We start from the raw sequence: 11,486 nt of genomic DNA, 5'->3' as shown, positions 1-11,486 counted from the left end.
CCTGAACCTGTGATGGCTGCTCTAAGAGAAGCACAACGATAGTAAAGGCAACTTTGCCAAGCTTCTTGACGTTCCTGGATATGTTAAAACAGCTAATGCAGTTGGCAAGCATAAATTCCTTATTAGACAGCAGTAGCTCAAATTTCACACAGTGCGTGCACTGCACAAAGACAAGGGAATGTTTGTATAGAAAAGTCTTGGGTAAGATCCCAATATATGAAGCCCTGAGGAGAAATGATAGAAATACGTTTTAAGTAGTTTGCCTTGTGGATATAATAATAATAATTTAATCGATCAAAAAGATTAACGATTAATCGAGAAATTAATCGTTAATTTGCACAGCCCTAATAAAAATAGTTTGAACAGAAACTGTAGTGATAGGCCACATTGGGTATCTAATAATAGTGGTGACACCTGAGATTTCCTCCTATTTTATTTTTTGGACAGCTTTGTAATTTCTGGATTCCTCTCTGTTAAAAAATGGGTAACTATAGTTACTATAAAGCCAAAGTAACTTGTGCTGACTCAACAACGACAGGGGGCCAAGCTGTGTGATCTAAAAATTGCTGCTAGTTTGTCTTACTGCAGAATTTTCAGGTGTATTCTGAAAGGGGAATGCGGTTTTACTTTTGGCACTTATCCACTTTATTTGAAAAAAGTGGAAAATCTCTTTAGGCTGGAGGTCATACGCAACTGCGCCATTGCTTTTGTAACCTGGACCTGTCTTTCAGAGTTGGCGCTGTGTTATATTCCTCATCAAACGTCACCTGGCAAGTAACGAGCACTCTTTGATCTTGTCTGAGTTGAAGCAAACCTTTTCTTAGAGACATATGGGCTCTACCATTATCAGTCCCCTTCTGAAAATGTTAGTTGTCTTGCTAATACACTGACCAGCTCTGTTCAGTAAGACTTGATACCAGGAACATGTATGCATATAGATAACCCTGTTTGCATGCTTGTTTCAGGTAAGTGACCCAAAGTGTTGAAACAATAGGGAAACTAGCATTTGCTGAAGGAGAAGTAGCAATGTAGGAAAGGTTTTCTACAACAATATGATGGGTTGAGGGGCACCTGTTGTGCACCCCCCAGTTTTTCAATTGAAAACCCTTTTCCATGGGTTAGATATTAGTAAATAAATAGGCCCTAATAGTGAAAATCTTAGTGATCTAATTAGGTTTGCTGTCATTTCCATCAATGATTCAGTCTATTAATTATAGCATACCGTATCATTAAAGGCCAGCTTTACATTTGCAGTTTATTGGCAAGTTGAATCAGATGGTGGCTTTGTTTTTTCAGGGGGTTTTAGAAGCTATTTCCTACCACAGTTTCTATAGTTGCTCAGCTGCCATAGCGTTTAAAAGAAAGTGCCCTTCATTATGGCCATGTAGAATTGTTAGAGCAAGAGACTACTGAGGGAAAATCTCATCATTGGAGCCACTTAGAGATAAAAGGCTAAGCTGGTTATTCAGCCCAGAAATTCCCATTCAAGGATTTGTGTAGCGTTGGTTCTGAATAAGATTGGATGACTGTTAGTACTTATAGGGAGTGTTCTAACCCTATGTTTATAAAATTCGAGGACCCCTGGTCTACAATCAACAAAAATTAGGAAATGATCTGAAGAGTCATTATGACCTTGTAGAATGGTTAGAGAAACAGACTACTGAGTGAAAATCTCATCATTGGAGTCTCTTACAGATAAAAGGCTAAGCAGGTTAATAAGTTCACAAATTCCCATCCGAGACATTGGCGTGATGTTGGTTCTGAAAAAAACTGGATGACTGCTAGTACCTATAGGAAGCTCATTTTGTTCCTTGGAAAGAATAGATTGCATCCTTCTAGATAAGCTGGCAGATTTTCTATTGGTGAATGGTTTGTCGGGGTTTCTTGTCTTAAGTTAGTAACTGTAGTGGTGAACTCACTCCTCCCCTCTCCTTCCTCCTTCCATCTTTCTTAGCTAACGCTTTTTAATCATGCCCTCACTCCTCTCTCATGTCACTCAGTACCATATAAGCAGGGTGGGCTCCGTTTACTAACGTCTTCACTTCTTCAGCCAACCCGACGCTGAACTTACCCACGAGACCCTGCAGCAGTAAAACCCTCCCGGCCTGTAGCCACTCTCATTTACATCTATGACAGGGTGGGGTTTTTCTGCTCCTAAAAGAACCAAATGTATTCAGTTCACTAATGTCTGCTAGATACGATTGACTTTTCATTACATTGGCGAAGTGGCCCTTAAGAATTTGGATGCACATTTAATCAAAGCCACCTGCGGTGAGCAATGAGGCTTACAAAGTATTCCATCTGAGGAGGAGTGATATGCACTAACCATAGTTATTTGTATTTTATTATTACTATTACAACTTGTATTATTTTTGCATTGCCTCATTTTTTTTATATTTGGACACATCTAGTACAGACATGAGAACATTCTGTACTCCCCAGGTGATGTGTTTTTTTTTTTTTGTCTTTTAATTCTTAAACACTTGCTAACCTTCTCTTCTTCTTTTTCTTTTTTATATAGAGTTTCCTTTTTTTTATCTAGGGCTTTCATGTATGTACTCTACAAACAGTGTTTGTATCCCTCCATTTTTATCCAACCCTAGGACCATGAAAGGGAGATGTCAATTGGCTACTGAAACAGACCATTTTATACACAGGGCTCCAGGTGACAGGACCATTTGACAGTCTCCTTCATACATTCTCAAGTGCATATTGCTAAATGCAATAGCCTGCTGTATTCAATTATAATCCACCCTGCCCTGCTCTCTATCAGTGTAAATTCCAGTTTGTTGGTTTGGATACCTAAGGTTGGTCATAAGTCCTTTATTACTAGCCATACACAAAGTGGTCTGACTTCCTATTCAGCATTCATGCCCTGGCCCAGCCAACGCAAGTGTGTCATAGACGCATGTCTGCCTTGCCCAATTTTTATCACTAGATTTTAATGTGATACTTTTCTGGTTTTACTGTCATGCACCTGGGCAGAATAAAGATTTTTGTTCTTTTCAAAATGAATTGTATTTTTTTTTTAACGTCTCAAAAGATCTTTTTTTTTTATTTTAAATGATGGCTCATTAGCAAGGCGCAAGAGTCAATCAGGCCTTCAGCTTATTGTGCAGGATTACAAATCTTGCCAATCTTGGCTACGATGATATGTGCGAACCATCGGCCTGTTTTCCCACCTGTCACTGCTTCTAAGATGCTGTCCTCCTTTACCTCCTGTAGGCACAGAGCAGCCCAAGCAGGTGATCGATAGTGCAGATACGGAAGAGAAGAAGTCTCAGATTAGTGCGGATAGTGGCCTGAGTGTCACCTCGGGATCTCAGGTAAGGTGCAGGAATTTCCACACTGGGCTTTCCTTGGATCATTGTTGGGATACAGTTACGAATACCTCTGTTAAGCTATGTGAAAATGTAAAGGTTTTCCTGAAAATAGTTACATTTTCTGATTTGCTACACAAGGTGGCAGATATTTTACAGATGTCACAGCAAGTGCATTGTCCACTAATCTGTTCTGTTATTCGCATTGATAGCAATTCTTACTAAAGCAACCCTGTTGGGGGTTAAAAATGCCAACAGCATTACCCAGTGAAGAAAATAGCTTGCTAAAACCCTGCTCTGTAGCAGAGCTTCCGGTGCCAATCCTACTCCACACTTGGGTGTGTGAAAGAGTGTTTCCTCCTTTGACCACTGTGGTTCCTACCCCTACACCACTACAGTGACCTGCAGTCACTAGGGGATAGCAGGAGAAATTACAGCAGCCAGCACGGTGATCTGATATTTGACACACCAGAGGAGTTGGGGACCATGCCAGGAGCTCTACCACAGAGCGAAGTATCAGCAAACTGCATGCTGGACAGAAAAGTATAAAACTGGTACTGTTGTTGCCATTTTTTTTTAATCCCTTTAAAAAAAAGGGTCACTTTTAAGGACCATCTGAAGAACTAATTGTTACACGAATTCCATGAAACTTGTTGAATTGCCAAAAATTATATCCACTATGGGCAACCTTACATTGCTGTTTTCTATTAGTTGTGCGTGTTTATGTACATTTGGTTGGGGCAAGGAGCTCATGGTCTTACCGGATGGGTTGTCTTTTTATCTTTTGTCTTGCCTCTGGAAGCAGCGGAGTGATTTGGATGTTGTCAGTACAGGACCTTCCATTCTCATTCGAAGCAGCAGTCAGGATTCTGAAATCAGCACAGTGGTAGGATCTGAGCATGCTTCCTTGTGCCGTGTCCCTTAGATGGGGGTGGAGGGGACATTTAGTGATGGGCTGATTCTCAAAGGATGGAGACTGCGGTTTTTCTACATTTGACAGCTCAGTCACGATTTCATTGCAGGTCAGTAACAGCTCAGGGGAAACACTAGGTGCCGACAGTGATCTGAGCAGCAATGCCGGAGACACATTGGGTGGTCCAGGTGGAGGTCGCCTATCAGGATCCAGAGGAGCTGTGTCCGACAGTGAGATTCAGATGAATTCTTTCAGTGGAGCCATATTTGTAAGGACTATAACCTCTTATTTAAAAGTAAAGTGTGCAATAGCTATAGCAGCCAATTCAAAATCCTTTTTAATTTTTCTTCTCTAAACTGATGAAAGGATGATCTGGTACTATGGATTAGTAGCTGCAGTTGTCCTAACTACTTCTCAGTGTTGTTATGTTTCCTTGGACAGACAGTATTGGAGACATCACTTTCCTTTTTTTTTTGCACCAGGGGAAGCCCCAGGTCCTGCGTCCTGGAGAGAGAATGAGTGGTGTCAGCCCTGCACACCCACCACAAGATGTCAGCCAGCGCATTTATCTGTATGAGGGGCTTTTGGGTAAGAAACACAGATCTTTAAATGAGAGTGATTGACCCAATCCCATAAGTACCCCTAATGCACACACATGGAGGGCAATAAGTCAAAATCTGGAGCAGCTTTGCACGGGAACCAATCAGCTTCTCCGTTTCATTTTCAAATCTTAACTGAAGAGAGAAGCTGATTGGTTGCCCTGTGCAACTGCTCCATATTTTGTCTGCTCCAGTTTTGAGAAAGTCCCCTCATGGTGTTTTATCCAGGCAAATGCAGTCAATGTTTGCTTGCAAAAACAACCATACTGGCAATGGTAAGCCTTCCACCCACAGTTTTTGAACAAAAGGAAAATTCAGAGTTCCAGCTAAAGTTTTTTACTTTAACAATCCACTGCTCCCATAATGTCCCCCCTATTCGAACCTGTGCTTCCAATTTGCTAGAAAAGCAACATCTGGATTATTCTGCCCATACACACTGTCAATTACCAGGAAACTTGTTGAGTCTACTGGTCATGCTGTCCCCTTGTAGGATTAACTGTGGATTATTATTGTCCCTAATGGTGACCTGTTTAAATGTACTCGGTAGGTGTTTGGTGGTTATAGTTTCAGCTGGCGTGAGTATCCCTAAGATACAGCTTGGCTGATGTAGGAACACAAGGCTTGTGGAAGCCCCAATATATAGTGCAAACTAGTACAGTCTCTTTTATCCATACCTAGCCTGCCTCTTTTTTTTTTAAATTATTATCTTCTAAGTGTTGTAATTAATCCTTTCAGCTAAAATAATATGTAACTAACCACTTGTATGTTATTTCATATCTAACATCTTTATGTCCTGTTCTAAAGACTTTTCTCTGCCCGCTCTTGTATTTTTCTGCTTACTAACCAGTTACTATATTTGTGGCCCTGAACTGAGCGGTGGAGCAGCCATTGTGAATGCTGTAATAGTACTCTTTGGGTTGCAGAATGTGAATTCACTGTGAACTTTGGGTGCCTCTTTCACACCCATGTTATTGTTCCAGTGCCAATGGATAGACCAGGCAAATTGCCCGATTGGTTCAGCTTACACCAATGCACTGTGTTGGTGTGCATTGGGGAAAAAAACCAAAAAGGAAGCTGCATTTTTGCACAGCATGTTTCAATGGGCTGTAACACATTGCAATACACTGCTGCATGTAGAATTAAATAGAAGTTTAAACATACTACTGTGTGTTGTAACACTGTATCTCAGTGCCCGCTGGTGCAAACCAGACCTAACTGTATATAGGTGAGAGGTGCTCTTTAACCTTGCCTTGCCCTTTTCTCTTTCCTATTTCTCTCTTTTTATGCTGCATTATGCTGTGGCCTGGCTTTGCACAGGAAGAGATAAGTCCTCAGTCTGGGACCAGCTTGAAGACGCAGCGATGGAAACCTTCTCACTGAGTAATATATTTATGTGCTTCTGCTAATTGTATTGCCATGCTTGCCTGCTGTATAGTTGTGATATAAGCCTACTAATATGTCTGCTGACCCCTAGGTGCCCTGTAATGAGAGAACATAGGCACACGTTTGATATGCTTTTCTCTTTAATTTGAAGGTGCATTTGGTAATGTTTTGGTTGAACTCTCCACCTGGAATTCCCAGAGTTGTTCAGCCAATTAGTCACATTAGTCTTTTAAAAAGTGCAAGTGCATTAACCTCCCCTGTCCTGATCATCACAAATAGAACTACAGGCCTATGATAAATTGCCATATTCTTATTGCTGTTACCAGTGAAACGTCCTCAAGAAAAATACAGCAAGTCCTGTTGCCTTGACTTATTTTTTACAGATATACCATGACCTGGATGAGTGAGAACCTTCACAGACATAAAAAAAAAATAGAAAGAAGAAAGTGTTAAGCGTTTGGTATTTACAGTGATTTGCAACATTTATTATTATTGCCCTTTAAGAATTCCACAGAACCTAAAATGACAGAAATGTTCGCCTTCATACCATCATGCACAATTAAGTTTGATTACCTTGATGACTTCTCTTTAACTAGCAGAAGCAGACGACAAGAAAATCTCTCTGTGGATGATTGGAGTACAGTACAGAAAGCCCTGAAGGAAATGTCTCTTCTGAAATAAATTCAAACTGCAGACAGTACACTACAAGAAACTGTGCAACAGAAATCGGTAGAGAGACTAGAGCAGTGGTCAACTTTCTTGATGTATGTGTCTCCTTACGCAGCTTTATTTACATTTAAAGGAGAACTATGGGGTCAGTGCTTTTCCCCATAGTTCTCCTAAGGGTCGCAGGAGGACACAAACTAGCGTCCTCTCGTGACCCAAAGCTCAGTATACCGTGAGCTACAGCTCGTGGTATTCTGAGACGCCACAGCCGGAACGGAACCCATCAATACTGTCTGGATCCACCCAGCTGCGTGAGTGACAGCTGGCTTTGCCTATCTAGAGGCAGAGCCAGCTGCGCCCGCCCCCTCCCCCGTCCGTTCGGCCAGTCAGTGCTGGAGGATCGGCGGGGGGGGGGGGAAATCCCTGCAGGGAGCCGTGAGTGACGGCTCTCTGCAGGGATAGATCGAGAAGTGAGCGAACGCCGGTATGTGTTTGCTCACTTCCCGATCTACTGAGCCGGCCTCTAACAGTTTCATTGTTACAGGTCGGCTCTGATTATGAGGCTGAGTGAACATCACTTGCCTCATAATTCTCCTTTAATCTGACACGTCATCTTGAGATTCAGGTGGCAGCGGTCACCTAAAGTTGCCCTGTTGACTACATGACTTCACCCTAGCTCCTAAAAGTGCATAACAATGTAAAAAAAACAGAGCCCTTTAATGCAGAGGAATGTACATGAGTTTGTGGCAATGCTGTGCAGATTTAGAAGCTAGAAGACATTGTGTGAGGTCAGGTAATTGGCAAGGCAGGGACTCCAAGTGACCTTTGACCTCCATCTTTCAAGCTAAACACTCAGACATTGTAAGTAAAACTAGGTAAGAGGGAAATATAAGTATATCATAAGTAGCTTTGCTACAGTAATTAAAGATGCTGTATTTAGCACCCTGTACATACCCAGTCTTGTATGATTTACGTTAAGGGGAACTTATTCACTTGGCGTTTTTTTTTGTTGGGTGCAAAATGCCACTGAAACTGCCACATTTTCCAGGTAAAGTGGTTAAGTTTATTCCAAGACTGCCTTATTTTGCAGGTAAGGAGCGCTCCACCCTCTGGGACCAGATGCAGTTTTGGGAGGATGCTTTCCTTGACGCTGTGATGCTGGAAAGAGAGGGAATGGGCATGGATCAGGGACCCCAAGAGATGATAGACAGGTGAGTCTAGGAGTCATCTCAACGCCTGCAGCAATAGGTCTGGGTGTTTTTGTGTTTGTTTTTTTCAGTCAAGTGCTTTCTTATGTCTTTAGGTATCATTCCCTGGGAGACCATGACCGGAAACGTCTCGAGGATGATGAGGATCGCCTTCTGTCTACTCTCTTACACAACATGGTGGCATACATGGTGATGATGAAGGTAAATCTGATGCATTATATTGTTTTATTATATACTGCTGTTCTGTGCTTTGAGTGTAGTTGTGTATGTGAGCAGTTGGGACAATGCACTTCACGTGTTTGTTGTAAAATAAACTTTTGTTCTATGTGTCACTAGGGACATCTAAATACACTGAGTGGCCAGATTATTATGACCACCTGACGTTTGTAGGCAAATTTGCTATAATTTGGCGCTGAAGTTGCTAGAGGGCCAGACCATTATAAATAGGGAAGCAGGTTGTTTACCACGACAGTAGAAGTGATTTTTTCTGAAGATATGGGTAAAAAATGCGATTTTAACAGCCTTTAAACGTGGGATGATTGTTGGCGCTCGGAGCTATGGAGCGAGTATCCGCAAAACAGCAGAATTGGTTAAATGTTCAAGAGCAGCTGTTGTTAAAGTGTTTAAAGATTAGACTGTCGAAAATCTGGGTCTGAACGTGCGAATTGTGGCCTTTAGCGACTAGTCAATGTTAGGGCAGAACGGAGAGTGGCAAGACTGGTACAAGACAACAGAAGGGCAACAGTGCAGTGTCAGATTCTATATATATATATATATATATACATACATACATCAGAAAAAAGAAAACTTGGTCAAAGGAGGAGAGCCTGGTCACGTGAGGAGGAGAGCCTGGTCAGTCATCTGACCAGCATGTCTTCCAATCACAAAGTTTTTTTTTACGGCTTTATGCACAAAACATTCCGTGGGTCACTGTGGGCTCAACACAGGGGTTGGCATTTTATGAATGCAAGCACAATGTGGAGAACAAAATGCAGTGTCCAGCCAAGTAAAGGTGGCAATATCTGGTCTTCATGATAAATTAGTATGATTTTGTAAAAAAATTTTATACAAGTCATTTGGAATGTTAGTATTATAAGTCTTATAATGCTTATTTATTGTATACTCACATAAATATAAGACAATTGCTGCATCTGCCATTGTTGGGCAGTTAAGACCCAGAATAATAAAAAAAAGTGTCATCATGAATTTTAGCCATTTAATTACTAATTTTCCCCTCAGCTAAACAAGACCGATCTCCGGAAGAAGGTTCGACGTCTGCTGGGGAAGTGTCACATAGGTTTAACGCACAGTCAACAGATTAATGAGCTGCTTGACCGAGTGACAGATCTGGTAAGACTGTGGATGATGAAAATGTCAGGTTTAGTATATAGAGGGCTAAAGAGGAGTATACTGCAAACCTGGGCCTCATCGAATATCGCATGTATAGTGCTCATGTATAAAACTTTCACATTCTGTCATTTTTGGAAGATGTTGATTGGTTACAATGATCACAACTATCTTTCAGTGTCTTGCATGAACTTTAGCTTAATTGCCTCTGCATTCGTGTTGGCAGCCTTTTTATAACTGATTAAACTACATGTCCTTGTATGTGATAGGAGAGAGGAAAAATGTTTGCTACTTCCTTAAGTCTTCAGCAGCCTTTGTAATCTTGTTCTGATTGATTTTTTGTTTTATCAAAGCAGCTGTTACAGAGCTGCCGAAATCTATAAGTACAGAAAATATAAATAAAGAACACTATACATACTAGGGATGCACCGATACTAGTATCGGTATGGGTGCCGATGCCGAATATTTGGGCAAGTACTGGCTCAAATGCTCCGATGCCTAGCCTGATACTTCCGGTTTCAGGAAGCCGGGCAGCATGACGCGCTGCCCGGCTTCCTGATACTGGAAGAATCGGACTACTTGTGACGAGGGAGCATGGAGCTGGCTTCCTGGCCAATCAGAAAGCCGGGCAGCGTGTAATGACATGCTGCCTGGCTTCTTGATTGGTCGGGAAGCTGGCAATTTAGGAAGGCAGGTGCCATGTAATGACACGGCGCCCAGCTTTCTGATTGGCCGGGAAGCCGGCTTCCTCATTGGCCAGAAAGCCGGCTCCATGCTTGACGATAAGCACAGGGGCGGCTTCCCTGCTAATCGGGGAGCCGGGTGGTGAGTCTTTACAGGCCTCTCGGCAAATCGGAAAGCCAGGTGGCAAGCCATTGCACGCAGCCTGGCTTTCTTTAATGGGACTTCCGGTATCATTATTCGGTATCGGCGAGTACCGAAAAAATATCGGTACTCGATACCGAAATACCGGTATCGGTGCATCCCTAATAACATTTAAAGAAATATGGATTCTCTGTAAGTGTGTTGGTGAATATTTATTTTATGACCGTGTGTAGCACCAGCAATAGAACAATCACAAATGATCTCTTTCTTAAAACACAGAACGGCCGTGACCTGAGCACTCGCCCCAGTGGTAGTCGTCACATTAAGAAGCAGACTTTTGTGGTGCATGCTGGGACTGACACCAATGGAGACCTGTTCTTTATGGAGGTGAGCAAACTGATCATGGAGAAAGTGGCGCCATCTGACCATGTTCTGTACCTTTTCATCAGCTAATGAGCCTTCTCGAATGCACCATTTCTTCGGGTTCCCGAATTCCTTCCTACTCTGCTGTATTTGTTATAGCACATCCAATGGAATCATTAATAATGAGGGGTTTGTTAGTCATGTCACCCCCTGAGCTGTAGATCTTGCTAACAAGGCAGTTTTAATATGTTGTATTACGAAGAAGTGCTTGCTACAGACGTATCTAAACCCAGATTGTTTTTTTTTTTTCTGTCCAAAATGGGACACTAAAAGATGCACAGGTGTTTAGGTCTAATTAAAAAAAACAGGGTATTGGGAAAAATAGCCATTGAAATAATAAAAGTAGAACTGAAGGCTTTTGTGTAACAGTCTAAACAAGCTACAAGCTACAAATCAAGTTACTGAATTCAGGAGCAGTGCAGCGTCATTGGGACATCATCCCAGGAAGCTGCATTAGGTGGGTTTCACTTGCCGGCTCAACAGGTGATTGTGGAACTTTGCAGGAGGATTAAGAGAAAAAAAGTGCAGATCAAGTTATAAATAAGTACTGCAGCACATAGTAGACCATAGTTCTACCTATCCCTGCGTAAAACTATTTGAACTAGTTTATTATTATTAGTGACATATTATTAAGCAAATGTGGGCAACCTAAGCCCAGGGTTAAGTCATGATCCAGCCCTTTCACACCTTCATATTGGTTACTGAGGTTGCCCATCAAGTTGAACCAGTAGGTGGTTTCAGGAGTTGAAAGCACATGGACATGGTGCCTTTTTGCTGCTAAAACCTATACAGTACTTTTATA

The 11,486-nt window shown here is 41.9% G+C and overlaps 1 protein-coding gene across 1 annotated transcript in view; it reads left to right on the top strand.

Annotated features, from left to right (window-relative positions):
* MADD (MAP kinase activating death domain) overlaps positions 1–11,486 on the top strand; it is a 101,031-nt gene that overhangs the window by 70,774 nt on the left and 18,771 nt on the right. The window contains exons 24-32 of the mRNA XM_018562147.1: positions 3,226–3,326; positions 4,123–4,206; positions 4,343–4,501; positions 4,716–4,821; positions 6,150–6,212; positions 7,972–8,092; positions 8,185–8,290; positions 9,329–9,439; positions 10,541–10,648. Coding sequence (XP_018417649.1) covers positions 3,226–3,326; positions 4,123–4,206; positions 4,343–4,501; positions 4,716–4,821; positions 6,150–6,212; positions 7,972–8,092; positions 8,185–8,290; positions 9,329–9,439; positions 10,541–10,648 — 959 coding nt within the window. The remainder of the gene's footprint in view (positions 1–3,225; positions 3,327–4,122; positions 4,207–4,342; positions 4,502–4,715; positions 4,822–6,149; positions 6,213–7,971; positions 8,093–8,184; positions 8,291–9,328; positions 9,440–10,540; positions 10,649–11,486) is intronic.

Source organism: Nanorana parkeri, unplaced genomic scaffold (genome assembly GCF_000935625.1).
Source record: "Nanorana parkeri isolate BGI_ZX_2015 unplaced genomic scaffold, ASM93562v1 scaffold562, whole genome shotgun sequence".
NCBI classification, from domain to species: domain Eukaryota; kingdom Metazoa; phylum Chordata; class Amphibia; order Anura; family Dicroglossidae; genus Nanorana; species Nanorana parkeri.
The sequence above is the reverse complement of the archived record's forward strand: the minus strand, read 5'-3'. Positions and strand labels throughout refer to the sequence as shown.